The sequence below is a fragment of the Paramormyrops kingsleyae genome, chromosome 15, assembly GCF_048594095.1.
Source record: "Paramormyrops kingsleyae isolate MSU_618 chromosome 15, PKINGS_0.4, whole genome shotgun sequence".
In the NCBI taxonomy this organism is placed as follows: Eukaryota; Metazoa; Chordata; class Actinopteri; order Osteoglossiformes; family Mormyridae; genus Paramormyrops; species Paramormyrops kingsleyae.
The window spans coordinates 6001863-6022527 of record NC_132811.1 but is presented as its reverse complement, the minus strand read 5'-3'; the positions used below and the strand labels follow the sequence as shown (position 1 = coordinate 6022527).

The window sequence follows — 20665 nt, the reverse complement described above, 5'->3', positions numbered from 1 at the left end:
GGAGAGAAAAATAAGCATAGGCATCCTTCGCAACACAGAGAAAGAGGGACGGAAACGCACCAGTGAATAAAGATGTACAGCTAGGCCTATTTATTTTTCTTTGCGCTCATTTTACCAGCCATCCGCACAACAGCTGTGTCACAGCGGGGATTCAAATCAGAAGAACTTCGGCTCTCAGACAGCCACCTTACCCACAGAGCGTGTCAAGCACAAACCTGCACTGCTTATATCTTAGGATACGGACAGTATATTAGGTCCCATGATATCTTGTAATATGGGAGTAATTGGAGAAAATGCTTTGGACGGGTCGCGGTTTTTATAACTCACTGTGAGTGCGCGTTCATGATGCTGTGCGCGTTCACGGCGCTGTTCTCGGCGGCGCAGTGATTTAACACTGGGTCGGGCAGTGCGTTAATTAACGACATGTCACGTTACTTACAAAGGGGTGCAGCGTAGAACTCATAAATTAAAGAAGGATGAGATAAGACGGATCATAAGGTATGGTTTACGACGCTCACTGTTGAGGTGCTTTTTTGTAATTAAATTCACCCACTTCGCTCGAGCATGCGGAACAGAAAATGCTATTTCTTACCTTTACGGTTGTGCAGATCTGGTTAAAATCTTAAAGAACCCCATATCCTATAACTCATATACTATCAAATTAAGCTATGACTTCATAATCGATTGTTCCTAGAATCAACATCATCGCATCATCAGAAATTTGAATTTTTGTTAATATTAAATGGGCCGCGACACTTAATAGGCCAAGCGGTTACAGTAAAGGGATGGATGGATAAATGAGCATGTGGTTACTTTCCCCTTAAAATGAATGTTTGTTCGTTCTTTCAGCTGGGCAAAACCTTAAAATATCGCAGATACTGCTCAAATATAATGTGGCAGTGATCAGGTAGGGAAAGCCAGTCTCTACTGAAGCCTGCCCGAACACACAGAGCTCAATTTAAATTCTCAGTACCTTTATAACCACGCTTTGATTTAATGTCAACCTCTCTCTACGTGATGGAAGCCTTAGGAGTTCATGAACTCATAAATGTTTGATTATGCAACAGACTGGCATTACATTATGTCAGCGCTGTTACCACGCAGTGGAATGACAGTCGGATCAAAAGTTTGCAAGAAACTGGGCTCATTACCGCAAAATGCTAGTTTAAACAAAATTAGAGAGAGGACACGCGGAGGGCAATGTCGCGCTGACTTCATAATAAATATCAAAACATTATTCCAGTTAAATGGAACAACATCAATAAAATGTGATTACACAATGAAATTTAAAACTAATTTAAAATAGTCATGAATGCTTTAATTCATCATTTAATGTATAACCAGTACCTGGGAAAGTGCTGACAAAAATAACGTCTCTACATTTTCAAGCACCTGGAGCGACCAGTTCATAAAGAGTAAGGAGACCAGACCCCCACACTAGGTGTCGCCGTGGAATGATAAGTGGAACCCAGTGGGCAACACGCCCAAGATGCCAAAAAATCATTTCAATTCACTAAGCTTTCGTTAATTATCGAAAATAATTAGTTGAATAATCAAATCCACATATATGCTACATAAAAAGAATAATGTTGAGAGTTTTCTTGCCCTATTTCTCCAAATGAAATCCATCCATACTTAAAAGCGGCTTAAGTATTTTATATAACCAATGCATAAAGGTTTTAGAGAAGTTACCAACTTCAGATTGAATGGCGAATTAGGCCGTTTCATACATTTATGTTAGTCAATATCCATTTCCTAAACACGTTTCTGAATCCAATTCAGCTCTCCCTATCACTATTTTTCAGAATTTCCGGCTAAAAGTTAAACGATACATATTCAATTAATGGGAACATAGCCTCCCAATTTTCCATTAACAGACTCCATTTCCACTCACCGGACTGAAAAATTCAGCTGAAGCTCTTTTTACTGCCGTCAGCTCAAAAAGTTACAGGCATTTCTTGATAATTAAAGACAAACAGAAAATATTTTATTATTAGGAGCAGCTACATCTGGGTAACCTCACCCCCAGGTTTATAATAACGCCACCAACGTAATTTCAACATCTTCATTTTGAATAACGGAAGAAAAGGTTATTTGCTGTTCTGGCTCCAAGCGATTATCTTCCTGTGATTCATCACGGTCACACAGGTCGTGTGTAAATGGAAGTTGTCTCGAACCAGCAACAGAAAATAACACACAAGCTTAGGCTGAGGACGACCCACATAACTCTAGGATAGCGGACTGACATCCTAACCAGCTGCTGACTAAAACACAGACGTGCTTACTGGGAAAAGTGCGGCGCATTACGTCATTCTTCTTTAAACAAACAAAGCCAGACGCCCTTGAAAACTAATGAATTAATGAGTGAATTAATAAATTGTGTAAACAAAGAGGTAAAAATGACATACCAGCGGACAAAGTCAAAATCGCCCTCGGTTGCTTTGTTTGACGGAATATTTCATAAAGGTACATACAGGTGCTAAACAAGCACTCGCTGACTTGAATGTAGACGGTTTAAACGTATGCAGTTTTGTATTTATACATTGTAGTAAAATTAGTGCTGGAATAATAGTTTTTGTATCCCTTGAGCTTTAATACGTGTAGTCTATACTATAATAAAGAATGTATGTAATAAACGTGCAATTTCAATGTATGCAGTATGGACCATTCTGATTTTACAGTGATCTTACAAGAGGGTTTAATGGGATATTTCACCAAAACACATTTAAATAAAAAGCAGTTTGTGGGATGTTATATAACATATTGAGTTGTTTATTATTTGTGTTCCATGCCTCCAGTACCACATCTTATATTGTGTAGGCAGTCATAATGAATCACAGGAAAAATACAGAGTGAATATGCTTTATAACAAATCTGAATCATTTCATTCCATTGACAATCAGCTTTGCCTCGCCTTAGTCCTGCATTATCAGCAGAGTGACAATTTGTTAAATACTCAAAGATTTATTAAGTAAATGCTGCGGCGACTGGAACAAACTGCAAACACATGTAAATGACAGAAATGTAATTACAGGGAAGGGCTTGCTGTGACCAACAGAAGGCAAAAATGAAACCCCACAGATTCGCATCCAGTCCTGTCTAAGCAGTGATAACACAATAATGTGGAAGTAGCAGGGCTACAGCTGCAGTCACTAAGCCAATCAGGGAGCGGCTCGGTGAGGTCGGGCCAATGGCAAGCACGGGGGGCGGGGCATACGATCACACGGCGTGCTGTACCGCACAGGTGGATCGGAGCGGGAAGAGGCGAGGAGATGCTCTCGTAGTGGGTGGTGGTTCATCTCTCTCCTTTCTCCGCAGTAAGGGAGCAGTCTTTTTTTTGGGGGGGGGGGGGGGGGGGGGAGGCTGGCAGGCAGGCGGTGATGTCATGCCAGTAACACGGCGATGACAGCTTAACCTATTTTCGGAAATACCACCAATTCTATTCATAGCTCTGCTGAGCGCCGTGCAAATCATATACCCCTGATGAATTTTACATATTATAATATATTTCTGAACTTCGGATGTCTCCATAGCACGTTATCTAATATAAGCACGAGTGATATTTATTAAGAGTGATATGAACGCCACGGTTTAATTTTTTTGCAGTTATTAATGCATCTCTCTGCCGTGTTGACTCCGTTCCAGCAGCACAGCAGTAAGTGATTGTGTTATATAACTTGTCGGCGTGTACATCTTTACACTCTGCCACAAATCCCTTTGTTGTCGCCTGGACAGTGTCTATACTGTTCATTGTGCCACAGCGCAGACCTCTCAGCCGTCTGTATCTGTGCATTTATTTTAGGTGTGTTTGGCACATAACGTGGAAGCTTAAAAAAGGCACACAGGGCGGTATGTCGGTTGTCATGCGTTTAACGCCGGGCAGCAATGGTCAGTGTTACTCGCTGCAGATGCCTCAGGTTTGTTCATATGCTTTGTGTATGTATGTATAAGTAAGCGTGAGCTCATGTGTGTGTGTGTGTGTGTGGGTTTGCATAGATCACATTTGAGGACCAAATTGTCCCCAAAGTCCAGTAAAACGTGAAATTTCCATACTTTTAGGGAAATCTTTTGAGGTCCCCATTTGGATAACCTCAGTTTTATAAAAATCTGTGAATGCAATCAAAAAAGTAAAAATGCCATAAGTCTTGTATTTGGGTTCGTTACTTATGGTTAAGGTTAGGGATGGGTAGAGGTTAAGGGTGTCGTGACTGGGATTAAGGTTTTTCCCGTAGAAATGAATGGACGGTCCCCATTTAGATAGCAAGACCAACTTGTGTGTGTGTGTGTGTGTGTGTGTGTGTAGGGGGGGCTCTGATTAAAGTAATGAGATTACAGGCTACAGTTTACAACACGATCACCTGTTCAAAATTATTATATTCCTGTCGATCACTGAGTACTTAAGTAAAATGTTTTAGCTGCGGTGATGGTTTAATTTTAAAATCATATCCTAATTCTATTTCATGTCATGTTTACAGTCACATTAGAGGAGACAATAAGCCTGATGAAATTGCACGTGCTATCAAGCTATCAGTTCAGTTCAGCTGGATTTCAGTGGAATTCTTAATATGGCATGGCAATACATTTAGTGGTAATTTTTCCTCGCTTGAAATTTGATTCTAAAAGGAAACAGGGCAGATGGAAAAAGTAAATCAAACAAACCACCTCTTGCAATAGTTGATTTGCAAACTCTCCACAGATGGTCTTTCAGAAGCAGTGATCATCCAGATTCATTCTGAGTGCATTAAATAGTATTTTAGCATTATTTATTAAACACTTTCAATAAACCAGGGCAGTAATTCTTACCATCCCAAAAACAAATTAAACCACTCATAATAATAGACCTAGGTTTGTAAAATTTTATATTCACAGGATATACAATGAATAAAATTATATTATTAATGTTGAAACATGTATGCATTGTTCAGTTAATATGACCCTGTACTGAAAAAGCAGCATGGGAGACGGAAAGCAGAGTGGATGGTTTGCTTTATTTTACCAATATTTGTTCAGCATCCAACATTTTTAAAATGTGTTTGTATGTTGCACTGTTTTTATGCCGATATTAACTTCTTTCACACAAGCTTGAAAGAAATACATTTCAATTAGGAAAAAGAGGAAGAAATGAGTTAAGGCTGCACTTAAAATTATTCCTTGCTCACAGATGGTTATTATGTTATACATAAAATCTGATTCATTGCGCTCAATTATGATGAACAGTGAAATTATCCTTTATTATTCCAGTAGAAATAATTCATACAAATGGGACATTATGCAATTTGCTTCAAAAGCCGCTTCAATCCAGAGAATTCCACAGTATTCATACAAAGGTATCTATCTATCTATCTATCTATCAATCTTTGCATAAACAAATAGTGTGCAACATTTTAAGCTGCTTTTTTGGACTGTAATCATTGTTTGGTTGGTTTTCAAATGAGCCACACAGATTCCACACAGAAAATGATAAATGTGTACAGCAGCTATGTGAGGTGAAAAGTCTCATTTTCTGAGCTCCTAAAGCGCTTCTATAACTTCATGCATTAGGGGAACTATTTAGGGAAAAATGGAAAATCGTTAAGTGTTAGCAAATAACAGTATCAGCACAATCGGGAAAAAAGTTCACAGTAACATCAATATGCTGGGTTTAAAAAAAAATGTTTAGATATAAAGTATATAAGCCTGGGATTCATTTGCGTTTATGCCGTTTGGCCGTTAGCTATTCTGCCCATCTGCCTTCTATAGTGCTCATCCGGCACTGGGGTCCAGTGCATCTGCGCTTATCCCCGGAAGTGCGGCGAAGTCCCTGGGTGACGGTCCATCTCAAAGCACACACTCTCACACTGTGGGCAATTTACTTTCACTTCACTCAGATGCATATTTCTGGACTGCGGGGGCACCGCAGCATCCAGTGGAAATGAGAGAGATCAAGTGAATTCCACGCACACACAGCCGCGGTTAGGGAATCAGAGCCCCGGGGCTGTAGGCACCGGCGACAATGCTACCCACAATGCCACTCTTCTGCTGCCTTTAGTGGCTATTGATTAGTTAAATGTATTGGCCACTTTGTCCATGCATATCAATCTGAATCACACATCTACTAAGTGAATAGGATTAAAGTGTAAACATCCATATTCCCGCTTATCGAGTACAGGGTCGGGGGTGGGGGGGAGCTGGAGCCTATCCCAGGCAGTGCAGGGCACAGCGCGGGGGAAGACCCTGGATGGGATGCCAGACCATCACAGGACACACACAGATTAGGCTGTGGGAGGAAAGCAGAGTGTCTGGGGAAAGCCATCACAACACAGGGAGAATGGGCGGCTCCAAACACAACAAGGCTGGGGTGGGATTCAAACCCGCAGCCCTGGAGGTGTGACCCCACAGCACTAGCTACTAAGTCACCATACCACTCTAAACTATTAAACATAAAGTATCCATTTAAATACAGTGCCAGTCAAAAGTTTGGATACACCTACCCATAGAAAGGTTTGTTTTCAGAATCAGAAAAACTGTATTGAACACCCAAGCTTTGTGGGTTGGGACTCAGAAGGTTGCTGGTTCAAATCCCTGGTTTGGCAGAGTGATCCTGCCCTTGACCTCTTGAGCAAGGCCCTTAACCCCAGTTGCTCCAGGGACTGGCTGCCCCTGCTGTCTCCTCCACACCAGTTCCATGAGGTGCCTCCTGGGATGCTTTCCCAGCTGCCCTGAAGGAGGTCCCACATATATGCTGAGCTCTCATTGGCTGCTTTTCCTTCACGTTCTGGTCTAACCCCTCCAAGGCCATTTCTCCTGTGTTTAGGTCAGGTGCCCAGGTCATGTGATGCGACACTATCACTCTCCTTTGTTGGAGGCTTGCTGTGTCCAAACTTTTGACTGGTATTGTAGGAGGACTGGCTTCCTGGGGTCCAGGGTACCTCCTGCCTTGTGCCCAGTGCTTCCTGCGAGAGGCTATAGGGGTCCCCTGAGACACTGAGCAGAAGTAGTTGCTGATGGATGGATGGATGGATGGATGGGTGGATGGATAATTTATTCTTTTCCCATGGTATTTTTTTGGTCAGATGATGGACAAATAGAGTAAACAAAAAAAAAATCTCAGCCCAAGGTGAATGAAAATTGACGTAAGTCTTGTCATATGCATGTTTGGGATTCCAGTGAGCCATGGGAATTCCAGTGAAAACAGATTTAACTGCGCCATAGAATCTGTTAGCACAGAAGGTGGCCAATGTCACAATTTGCAATACTTTTTCTCTTTGATTATAAAACATTAATTTAAATTATTTTAACGTATCTATTAAAAAGCATTTAGTTATACTAAAATTATTTCTGAATCCTCTGTCTAAAAGAGTGAAGTAAATCCTTCCACGTAAGCACTGAATCACGTACGGGAGATTTAATGATTAATATCTGCCTCACAAGTCAGGCAGGAACGGCCATGTGCAGAGCTGAAAGGTTGCAGCGTTGATACAATTACATTTTTTCCATGTGCTTTCAACCCAAATATCCTAATTAACACTGTAATATATGTTGTTCATTCTTTCTGTTCACTGTTGGCCTGGCTTACAAATTAGCAGAGAAAGAAAGAGAGTCATTCTCTGTAAACATTATTTGTTTCTTTTTAAATAAGGCTGATCCATCAGCTGTGTTTATAATGAAATAAGTCATTCCTGCATCCCGGTTGGCTTTAGATTTTCCTCAGTCAACTAAAGTATTTAAACACAAAGAGTGTATGATTTGTTTTGAAATAGATTTTTGTCTTGTGTCAGATTGGAGTATTTCATAAGTATCTGGTGATAAAAATAAGAACTAGCTACATAATTTTATGAAACTTAAAAAAATTATTCTATTCATGTTGCGTATGTGCAAGACAGTTGCAGGACACAAATTTAACATTAATCAGAGTCATTTTCCTTAAGTTACTGTTTTTTTTCAGGCATCAACTTAAACTCTGCTTAACACAGATATTAATTTGTTTGTGCTTAATATCATTACTATATATCAACGAATGTGATATGAATGCGATGGTATGACTTTTTTACCTCTGTTCTTTCAGTAAAATGGTGGCAGTCTTTAATCTTTAATCGCGTTAAATCTTTAGCTCAACTAAGATTGAGTTTGGGAAAGTATTTTTGCACTTGTGATAAGGAAATGCATCTTAAAAATGTTCAGCTGTATTTGTCAAGAGATATAAGTAAATATTTTGTGTAACTTTCACATAGCGGGTCTGAGTTTGAACAACACAACTAAATCTGTGTCCACATTGCATGATATATTCAGAATTTACACAGCAGAATTGCTGTCATTACTAGAAATGAGTATGATTGATCAGATGAAGCAAATCATTCAGGCGAGGCAGTACGCAAATACTAACAAACTTCATAGTTTCCGTCTGTGTTTGCATTGTGTTCTAACACAGAGTTTTTGTTCCTAACATCAAATCTTACAGCTTCTTTTCACCAAATTGTCTCCAACCTCTACGTTGCGTTCTTAGGGTCACTGAAGTAACATATTTCTTTTATTATTCAAAAAGTAGTGGCAAACAAACTGTGATAATGTATTATCTTCATTGCATATGTCTCATGCACAAAAGAAAAGCCATACAAATCACCGATCCTGATTTTTACATTTTTTTTATGCCGCAAAGACAATCAGTATGTGAAAAGATCCTATTTGCAAACATGCTAATGACCAATGGAGTCCTCTACACAACAGGTGTGACGCACATGCACAATGTTGTGTACATTCTACAGGTCATGGTGCCTTGGCTCCCATAAAAAAAACTGAATAAAATAAGAAAGCAAAATGATAGGATTACCCTCAATCAATCAGCCGTTTTCCATAAGAGGCTCCCTTTTAACGCGCCCTTCAAAAAATCCCATTTAAGTGAAATGCCACTCAGATTGTGAGAATGCACTGTGGTTTTGACACGGCCTCGTAATATTTTGAATTCCCCAGCATAAATAAAAAGCCAATGAGAAAAGGAGCAGTTACAGGTAAGCGTGGAGCAATATGAAAACAAAGTTCCTTACAGTTTGGCCAGTATCTACTGAGTAAGCGGGAGCTCATCTTGAAGTCAAAGCTCTTAGCTCCTGTCAAATCCAAGCTGAGGTGCTGAATCTTTTATGAGAAGACCCTGTTGCTTGTTATAATATTTACAGACGTCTCCTTGTACTCTGAACAGAGCCTTATTATTGCATTAATGTGGTATAGTTGCCCTTTTCGCTGCCAAGACCCAGGCTAACATAATTTTTCATAATAAATCATAGACAAACATGACAAAGTGAGCGGATAATCATAAAGGGGGGGCTGCTGTATGATTCAGATAAAAACGGTTTGGGGTTAAGGGGTCTTAGCACAAGTTTAATCAGATCAAATGTGCAATCTGCTACTGGCCGGCAAACAGTGATTTATGGGCACAGGGCTTGAAGAGAAGGTGTGCAGACATGCGCGTGCGGCAGCGTGTGACAGTGAAGGTGTGCTTCACTACCGTGCGGTAATAAAACTGCAAGGTGATTCCCCTGTCTCACGGTGTCTGGCATGGTGTATTACACGGTTGCGATTAATCTCTGTAAAAAGACCCAACAAAAAAAAATTTAAAAAGCATCTTACCGGTGTAGCGGAAGAACAAAGGATAAATGTAGAATGTATTTATCACGTCCTTGTGTAAAGAAACATTGCTTCACTAATTTATCTCAATACTGATACCAAATATCATTATAGTGCCATTATAGTGCCTGTGCTGTCCTGTGCTTCTCACTTTAGAGATCAACTGCCACCCCCCACCCCCCCCCCCCCCCACCACACACACACACACCACCACCACCCTCTAATAACAAAGATTTAAATTTGATGGAGGCCAGTTCCAGTGTAATCATGTGTTCCACTCACACATTTGAAATTGCACTTACTGAAAGCAATTTACAGTTATCAGCTGATAACTTTTCCAAAACTGTCTTGGCTGGACTTTTAACCTCCTGAAAGCAACGTTTAATAAAATATATACACTTAAAACGGCCGAGCATATATCTGCTGACTAGGCGTATTCGGTATTTTGTCGTCTATGTGTTTTAGGAAAGTGCTTGACGTATATTTGTTTAGTCTACATGCAGAAACGAACCTGGCCTCCATTATCTGGGTCAGCATATTTTCTCTGACACCTCCTGACCTTTTATAACCCTAATCAGTAAAACTGAAACGTCAAGGTATAGTGCACCCATTTCCGTCATGCTATGAATGTCTCATCATCCTGGTACCTTCTTCTGAAATCCCATTGATAGCTTATAGGAGACAGAGCAAATGACCAATGCTCACACTGCATCTTCTCTCTGGTTTATGTCTTCTTGCTGCATGGTATTATCTTCCTTATCTATCATGCCCTCTCCACTATCTTGCCTTGCTGATATGCTGGTGATTTGACTGGCATCCTGTAACATAAATTTAGCTAATTCAAGTACATCTGATAATTCAGCTAATTGCTACAGTAATTAAGTTTCACCGTATGTGCAACTGCAGCTGTATCAAGGTATATTTGGGAGTACGAATTTATCTGAATTCATTTCGCCCTTTTAGTTTAAAAAGAGTATGTAAAAAGTTGGGAGAGATTCTGCATGCAGGATATTCACCGCACCATAAAATGTTGGCTTTGCATTTTGAAGTGAAAGGGCTAGAATCAAACGAATAATCACCTTTGCAAACCCCACTACAGAAAAAAGAATGAAAGGATCCCACATAAATTGTCCATCAGTTGTAAAATCTGCGTAGATTACTGAAGCGTGGAGCAAAAGCGCATGTTTATTGTAACAAATCGATCAGTCAAAGGATGCGTCACACAATCCATGTTTGCAAATCCTCTTGAGTCGAGTTATAACTCGTATAATTATCGTTCCTTATGATCAAGTGCTACATTTCCCCATGGGAACGCATTTCCACATTTTCACATGCGAAACACAAATCAAGTTTAATATAACGCAATTTTACAAAGCAACGAGATAAATATCATATTACTCTGCCCACATTGGACACAAAGGACACTGGGGGCGGGAGTAAAAATCCAGCTGAGGCTCTGTGAACATCGTGTGACAATAATCCGCGGACAGCAGCTTCTCTTTTTGCTGAGGTACAGTCAGAGACAAATTGCTATAAATATGCCTCATGTACACATACATGCATGTCTATAAACGTCATGGTGTGTGCGTGCGTGTGTTTACATGTGGATTCAATAGCACGTTTAAGCAAATGAGATCTGTAACTAAATCCATCGCTTAAATGCAGCGATTCACAATCATTTCGAGTTTTTTCTGATAATGATGCAAAGAAACCTTATGTTCACACGTCGCAGTAAATGGTATAATTACCTTGAAATGTACTTCTAAATAAGTAACCGAATATATCTGTAAATCTTTATTAAATATTTTTCAAGTATACATCAATATATATATTTGAGAGTTTGGTAGAACTTATTTGGCTTAATAAACATTATTTGACATTTAAAACAGTGACTTAGTAAAAGGATTATATGAAAATTTTGTTTCGAAGAACTATCAGGAAACGCCCCGATTTATCCCCTTTCGACCCAACTCCTTCGTTCATTATATATGCTGGCAAAACTATTGTGTCGTCCACAGCCATCCTAATTATACACCCCAACGTCATTTCCGCAAGATCTTATAAGTTGTCTCTTTAATCCGTTTTGACATAAATTGACCTTTAGCTTATATACACTGGGCTGGGAAGAGTGTGAGGGTGGAGTCCCGTCTCACATTACTACAGTGAAAGTTCAGTATTGTTCATTCCGTTTTAGATTCAGTTAAATACGAATATATTACAACTGGAGATCTGTGTTTTCCTGCATGATGTTTGTGATTAAGTGAAACGGGTAACCATACTATTTTCATTCAATCAATGTACATAACTTTTATGAGCAATTATTCAAATCAGATGATCAGCCAGTATTGTATTACACCAGCTAAGTCTGTCTTTTATTAACTTTCACAAGCACGACATAAAGATTAAACCCCTTCCATCCCTGCGTTGGCACTGCACCTCACATTACTGATTAAGAATTATCCCCATAAATGCCTACTGATTTGAATTTATTATGGCAGCATATTTTTCTGTTATAGGGTGCAGTTATGGGCATTTGCTGTGGCACAGTAGGCCACATCGTACACGCACACCTCCAGGGTTAGGGGTTCGAATGCCGGCCTCAGTTCAGTGTCTGTGGACTCTGCATGTTCTGCTCCTGTTTGTATATACTTCCACTGGGTATTCCGGTTTCAACCCACAGTACAGAGATATGCGGTGGGTTGAAGTGGCACCTCTACATTGCCCACGGTGTGCGAGTGAGTGCCCTGTGATGGCCTGGCATCCCATCCATGGTGTCCCCTCTGTGCCCTGCTACCTGAAACAGGCCCTGGGCGCACTGCGGCCCTGTACCGATTAATGCTTGTGTAAATTGTATTAATGATACAATTATTTTACACAGTGCACAGCAAAACCAATGCAGCTTTTCATATCATACATCTGAGGAATAGGCCAAAGGCACAGAACCGGAACTAAAATAAGTCTCCTCTTATCCTCAGCCTAGGATTTCAAAATCAACAACATCCCAGAGACAGGCCTTGTCCTGTACTTCTGGAGAGAGGGGGTTTATACTTCAATGTCAATTCAAATTTCCCCTTTATTACCTCCAATCAAAATGTATTATTAATAATCATAATCAGCGTGAAGGATAAGTTTGTTCGGGGGGTAGCGATTATGGTAATTTGCCTGTGTTTAGTCTGCGTAAGTTAAATATTTATTTATTAAGTATAGATTTATACCAGTCTGATTTCTGTGCAAGTAGCATACTTGATGCACATATTGCAAGTTAAGTGTGTTTATAAACGATAACAGACGATGTAAAATGGAGCAGGTTAAATTGGTAATTTCTTAGTCTGGCACCTTTCACAAATAAACGACAAATAAACGTAATTTTTTTCATTCTCAGCTCAAATTGTGAAAATATTATTTTCACCCTCTTTAGAACGCATTATCCTAAATTGGTGAGCTTAGATGTTTTTCTATAAAAAAAAAAAAAAAGAACTACAAATTTCCTTTTAAATCCCATGGAAAAAAAATCTCAACATTCTTAACAATAACGGCAGGGAATATGGCGATTATGGAAGCACCATAATTTCCTACAAGCATTTAAATGGCGACGATCTGTACATTGGATTACACTGTCTCATATTTAACATTGTTTCTTGCCTATGTTTTTACAACCAGCCTTGTAAATCCTCCCCGTCCGCTGACCGCTTTAGAGCACGGAGTCTGACCGGAGATTTGGAAATCGGCTTTATATGCATCTTACGACCTAAACCTACTATTCTCCCTTTATTGTATATTAACGCCATGATTTTTTATTGATTAGCGCATTCCGTATTTAAGCAACACAAAGACACGTTAAAGAAAGCACACGGATAAATAAAAGATACATCCCTATGCCTTAGATGGGCGAGTAAAGAAAGGCTCTTTAAAAATGTATCCCCCTTAAGCGTGACTGACCCAGTTCTGTGAAAGCGTGACAGAAATACAATTAAATTGTAAAAGGAGAAGATAAGAACGCCAAATTATCAAATGCAAATTAAACGTGGTATTAAATACCCCTTAAAATAACCGATATGGCCAATCGATTGCGCGACGACTAAAAATCGCAAAATGTGTATAAAATAGGCGGCATCCTATATGATTTGGGGGGTTTTTAAAGAGCGTCCAGCTGCGCTAAATGGAGGAAACGCACGAATACCTGTTTACATCCCTCCCGAATTATGCAAATGATGCCATTGTGTGTATGTAGTAACCAGATACAGTTTGCTCACCAGGTACGCTTCTGGAAAAAAAATGTACCACAAATGTGCCCCCCCCCCATACTTAGAGCATGCAAGTTTACATTACAATACACATCGTCAACGCACCGACTGTACCGTGTGCTTTACATGACACATTTATTCTTACTGAATAAATAGTAGGGTAAAAATGCCAAGTAGTCAGTTATACCACGTTTGGCCAACGAACAGTCATACGCAACTGATATTAGACTGAATATGACAATATGATTCCCCACTCAGAGCGAACCGACCGCAGATAGTCATGTAGGATATACAGTTTTATGGGGACACGCGTTACCTTTGTGCATGCCGGTGTATCGGTCCTTCAAAACTGTCAGTTCGTGGATTTTCCCAAACTGTTCGAATAGGGGTTTCAGGTCTTTTTCCTCGAGGTTCCGCGGTATCTGCCCGATAAATAGCTTTATGGCATCTTGGTCTTTCATGTTGCCGCTGTCCGGATGAATGGAAATGGATTCTGACCCGTTCATGGGTTTTGTAAATGTGATCAGAGAGTACTGGTGCTGGTGCGAAATCAGTAGTAGTGGATGTTGGGTCGGTGCGGCCCCCGGTCCAGTGAAAACCAGGCCGGTGTGAGCGGGATGGGGCTGTTGTAGTTGCTGCTGCCTCCTTGTTTCAGTCTGAGTGAATCTGGCCATTCCGAGCTGGGAGCAGACTGGATAATAATGACAACACACACACACACACAGACACACACACACTGAGCGAGAGGAAGCACTCGGCTGGAAACCCAGGCTCACTTTTTATCAGACACACAACACACAGTACACATAGTACAAGAGAGGGGGAGGGCGAGGGGGAAGCTTCCCACAGATGGTCCCATTATCTACTCGTGTGCGACATCAAGTGGACAAACTACGGCATTGCAACACACCCATTTTGGGTTACCCTACTTGGGTATTGTAAACCAGTTTCACTTTCCATTCGGAATCGGGCTAATAGATTACCACTGTCCTAGATGATTCATTTTCCATTTTCTACATTTTCCAAATATGTAAGAAGAGTGTAGATGATTCACAAATATTGAATTAATCCAGCATGTTATTCGTATCAAAAACCAAACACATTTCAAGGAATCCTCTAGATAAACTTGCATAAACTTTAAAGGAATGAAACGTTAGGACAAATGAAAACTTTTTATTAGATATTTTCTTTTCACCAAAGTAACAGAATCTGTAAAATATTAAAATGTTTCATTATACAGTCCTGGTTTACTATAATCAAATGACTTGTAATCAAATATTACTGCCACTGTGCTGTTTCAGTAAGAGAATTATGGCACAGTGTTACCATGATGCTTTGGCTTGACAGTATCATGCAGCCATTAATACTATTTACTGTACATTATAACTGTGGCACAGCTAGAGATTTTGGGCCCCATGACAGCCTATCATATTGGGCCCTCAAGCCAGACCAATGCAATTATGTTCCAATTCAGTTTAAGGCCCCTGTCACTCAGAGGCCCTTGGAATTGCTCTAAGTCCCCCCCCCCCCCACCCCACCCCCATTACGGCACCCCTGCATTACGACCATAAAGCCAAACTACCGTTTTGATTGAGAAAATTTCTGTACCTTTGCACCCAAGTACGTTTTCGATCAATTACTTTAAAACAAATTTGAAACGATACAATTTATGCTACCTGAATGTGGAAAGGACTAAAGAGGGGAGTATAGCTCTGGTCGTGTATGATAGAGCTGAACAGACAGGGCGAGGAAGAAGGCGAGACACAGCTTGGAACTGAAATGTGATGCAGCCGTTTTAAGCTCACAGCACAGCACTGGAGTTTTGCTGGTAGGCATGCTTAAGTTCCCCAGGCCGCCTACTAGGATTTACAAAACAAATTGCCACAATTCTGAAAACTAGCTGCAGGACACATCAGCTGCTCTCAGATAACTTGATTTTCTGAATAAATAAGTAGCAGTAATAATAAATAGGAGGTAGCCCTAAAGCGCAGCTGAAAACGTCCCTGCCATTCGATGCTTCTCTCTACTCCAGCTCAGGGATGAGGGGGCACCAGGCCTGTCTTCACGTTTCCATCTCTCCCTTCAGTTTAACATCAGGTTTGGTGACATCCTCCTCAGAAGCTCCAATGGAACAACTCAAATAAAGAGGTGAAGGAGGATGTCTTGCACATCTTCTGGGCACATGGGCTTTAGAATTACCTTTCAGCCACGTTAATTAACAGCCGGGAACAGGTATAGATTCGGTGACTAAATGTTTAAATAATGGCTTCAGTCAAACAGGAGCACACTCTGATGGCTACCCCTATTCTAGCAGGTTCATACAACACCTTCACCATTAGTCAGAGAACCTCTCCCTACCGCTTCCCAATTCATCTTTATACAGACGGACTCAGAGCAAAGTCTGCATTATTCTACTGACAGAATGAGGCAGGACTGATATTTTTATTAAGCTAAAAAAAGTCAGTAATGCTACTTGAGGGGACACAAGTAACGTAGTAACTCAGTTGCTACTGAAGTACAAATCATGCACAAATATAGTAACTGCAGGAAATACATGGACCATTTTGATTGGTTAATGATGAACTAACATGGGATCAGTAGGTAACTAACACTGAGTTTCTGGTTAATTAATACATTAAGAATGAGGATAGTATCACATTATTTGTGTCCCCTCAAAACAGGTCAGGTTGGGTTGGGGGGCAGGCACTAGTACACCTCAAGATCCCGGTATCCCAGTTGGTGACCCCCCAGGCCAACACACAGTCCAGTCCCACCCTCCGGAAATGGCCGTCTATCTGCCGCAGCCAGGTGTAACGGGGGCGTCCCCTCGGCCTGGGCCAGTCACTCGGAGCCGGATCGCCGTCAGGGAAACGCACCACATGGCCGTAGTGCCGTAACTGACGCTCCCTCACAATGCAGGTAACGTGCCTCAATTGGGACTCACTGAGCAAACACTGACAAAGTCAAACCAGCCGTACCCAACCAAGAAGACTCCATGTGTGTCTGCTCCTTATTTCTGTACTATTAGGAACATGTAACTAAATCATATGTTATAAGATGCTGACAAGAATATAAACTGATAAAAAAGCTGAATATCCATAAGGTATATGCCACCTAATGCATGTATGCTCATGTACAGACAGTAATGTGTTGCACTCCCTTCTGGGATATATTTAAGAAATGCAAACGCTAGTTTTACAATCAAATTAGCTAAATTCATTATTACCTAATCTTGATATTTAGGATAAAGTTTGTGCAAAAATGGCTCTGAAATACAAGTAGTGACCAACTGTCAGTATAATTAGCTAACGCTCATGGCTTATCTTAGCAAAAGAGATCATATACATATTTATCATCAGTCTTGAAGGAAATTAAAGTCATGTACCTCTCTTGCACCCCTAGAGCAAGTCTTTTATCAATGTGTCATAATACAGCTTGGGGTAATTACATTTTATGTTTGCAAAATAAGGTCCACAGTAACGGTGGGAATGTAAGGAGAGCCCCTGTACAATCCACAAATATTACTGGCAGATTTTTCTGGACATGAAGGTGTCATGTGAAATACTTGGAGTCAATTCATAAAGGATGGCTTATGTTATCATATGACACAAGTAACACATTTAAGTTTAAATTTAAGTTTTTTGTATTCATTTATTCAGAATTTATTTTAGATTTTTTTTTTTGACCTGTAAGCAAATGATAAAATGGTGCAGAAAGAAAGTGTTGTTCTTCAGTAAGTAAACCTGAAAATAAAAAGTCCTAAAAAAGATTCTATTTCAGAAAAAGCACACTTTTCTGGCAGAATTGCAGAGTAATTTTGTGTCTTTGAAGGTACACATGATGAGCTTGTAATATTTACGTCAGCAGAGGAACAATACACAAGAGATGGTGGTTGTTTTGATGAAAGATGTTTGTTGTTATGCTTCCGTTTGATGTCATAGGTTACACAAAATGCAACTATAAATAATTTTAAAATATCACAATATAACCAACTTCTGCAAACTTAACAAAGAGAAACTGTAACAGACATTTCATTGTAATGCAAACATGTCAAAAGACGGTGTTAATATTTCAGCCAGGGTGCTACGATAAGGATTTAATGATACACAATAGCTTTCAGATTTCCAAGAATTTAGGCTCCACAATACTGGAACCAGTTAAGGAAATGAAACTGAAAGTTACTCGTTGTTTCTTAAACAAACATTATACTAGAAAATCAGCCATATGTTCGAGACACACAAGACACACTAATTACCACAATGTTGAGTATTTATACATCTTCCAGAACATAAGCACCCTTTATATAGTAGATTTCCCTCTGAAGGAATTGTGTGTCTATTGAGATAATATGAATGCTATTAGGAAGACCGAGCCAAAGTCAGCTCAGGCCTACTCTGATCAAGTATCACCAAAAAGGGAATTGGGATTGTAACATAATAACAATATTAATATGTGGGCTTACTCTTTAGCTATCCATTTGAATGTTATCAATTAAAATAAGGCCATTCATGAACACTGCTCCATTGGAGGATATTGGGGAAAGGGCAGTGGTAAATGTGACTGTGGTAAATTTGTACACTGATATATTATTGACACTAGATAAATGCAGTGTGAAGGAGAACCGTGTGTGAAGTCACTTGAGAAGAAGGTTGAGCCCTCATGTCATGCAGACGAGTACGAGATGCTCCAGTGCTGTTAAACCATTTTGCTTCCAAACACTGATGCCTTGTTCGGTTTATGGTACTGTTACCATTTTAGCTGCCAGAGACAGAGTTCCTAGAATATTATCATTTGTCCATTTGTGTCTATTGTATTGATTTCATATTATTGTTATTGTAATGTTATTTGAATTTTTTTTAAATTATTCTTTGAAAATGAAACATGTAAAGTGACAGATATCTCTAAGATTATCATCAAACATTTTAAAAACTTGCACAGAGAGCATCAGAAGTTCACTAAGCCCCATTTAAACTATAATTTAAAAGTAATTTAATTTAAGGCAAAATTTAAGTTGAATTTCTTACATGACAGTTGTTCAATTGTCTCGTAATTTATATTTTACCTTTTTAGATGTGTCTTTATTATATTAACATATTTAAAATGTGCCTATTTTACTCAATGGATTTTTTTATAATGGAAATTGGACTTTTACATGACAGGTACTTGTTCAAATTTTCGCCAACGAAGGGTTTTCAAGGATCACTGGAGGATGGCTGTGTCCCTATCAAACCCAGATATAGCTGATAGTCAGGTTTTTCATAAGCATACAACAGCATAACCTTAGAGATGCTCAAGGGCTTTTTTTATTATTTTCCTGTGTTATCCAAGTCAATAGCCTATAACTTGCCACAACTTGCTTTATTGTCATAAAGCAAGTCTATTGCTATTTAAATGAGATGAATGTTATGAAGTGTAATATTTGTATTTTCAGTTGGTTATGTGAAATGGACAAGACTTAAAAAGCAGCTTTCAGTCGCCACAAATAATCTGCCACTCTAGGTAACAATTTTTAAATCTTTCGGGATTCCAAACCACAAGATTCCCTGCCCAGATCGGTCATCTCCGTTCTCCCATCTTAAGTCCTGCCACCCTGGGGCTCAAGCCTCTTGGCCTGTGATGAAAAGATCGCCATTTGGAGCCCTGACCTTAGCAAAACAGTCACATGTCCATCGGCCCTTGAGCAAGCCCCATAACCCCCAGTTCCAGGGGTGCCGCACGTTGGCTGACCCTGTGCAGTGACCCGCAAGCTATGAGGAGCAAGATGGGGTAGGCAAATGTAGTATAATGCTCCATAGTGTAGCTGTACTCGTACTTGTGCTAATGGCAAATAAAGGATTTATCATTTATCTTCCACCTCAATTTTGTCGTCTCAGATGTCCAGTCCTCTTGTCTCTTTATCCTACTTCAAGTCTCCGACTTCGGATCCATTGTCATAGGTACTCCACATCACAGTCCTCTTTATACATATATTTTGTGTCATCAGCAATATTTTTCTTAGCCGAAATCTTCATTCTTTAAGCATCATCAGCCCCTCCCCCCTTAAACCTGCTTTTTTTTTTACAGGTTCTAACATAAATCCCCAAATCAGCATCCCAATAAGCTCATTACTTTGGTTTCAATGTAAATATGTTGTAAATAAAGCTTAACAGGAACATGGCCCAGCATAAATTATTTTTGAAATCAAAGCTGCCATTGGGCATGAGTGCCGGAAGATGTATTTCCACAGAGCTTGGAGAATCGTCAAGGACAAGAATGAACAACGATATTGGAGGCTTAGTTATGTGCACAGCGTAGCTTTACGACTGTCGTCATTTATCACTTTACACTTAAACGCCATATTCTGCGTCAGACTTTACAAAGCAACCCCTGACGGCGAGCCGCGTGCTTCGCTCCATGCTAATGTCAGCAGTGGGCTAAAGCTGATGAGCTCTCTCTGTTAGCAGGGGGCTGTTCACATTAGTGATAGGACCATCCATTGAGGGTCAGCATTACGAAAACCTAACTTAATGCGCGTGTGAATTGGCCGTCTGCATCAGCGTGCTGTCGGGAGCTGCACATCGGCGCGGTCTGAAACTATTTATTGCTATTTATGATGTAGTAAAAAGGGAGACATTAGGTAAGAAAGAAAGGGTCACTTAAAATTCCAGGGCTGTACTGTGCCTCACTTATCCTCAGACTTTCATGTTTGTGTGTATCCATTCACTTGTTCGTTACTTTTGTAATTAACGTGGTAATATGACAGTTGATGCTGATAATTCAGTGGCTTTTCTGTGTTTTTTTATTATTAGGTCGGTCACAAACCCAGCACTGTGATATCTATCATC

At 39.9% G+C, this 20665-nt stretch overlaps 1 protein-coding gene across 11 annotated transcripts in view; it reads right to left on the bottom strand.

The window, feature by feature from the left end:
• The window catches only part of celf5a (cugbp, Elav-like family member 5a), a 142061-nt gene extending 127467 nt beyond the window's left edge, over positions 1 to 14594 (bottom strand). For all 11 annotated transcript variants that reach the window (XM_072699722.1, XM_072699725.1, XM_072699728.1 and 8 more), the window contains exon 1: positions 14158 to 14594. In XM_072699722.1, the coding sequence (XP_072555823.1) occupies positions 14158 to 14515 (358 nt within the window). In that variant the 5' untranslated portion in view covers positions 14516 to 14594. The remainder of the gene's footprint in view (positions 1 to 14157) is intronic.
• Positions 14595 to 20665: the final 6071 nt, after the last annotated feature.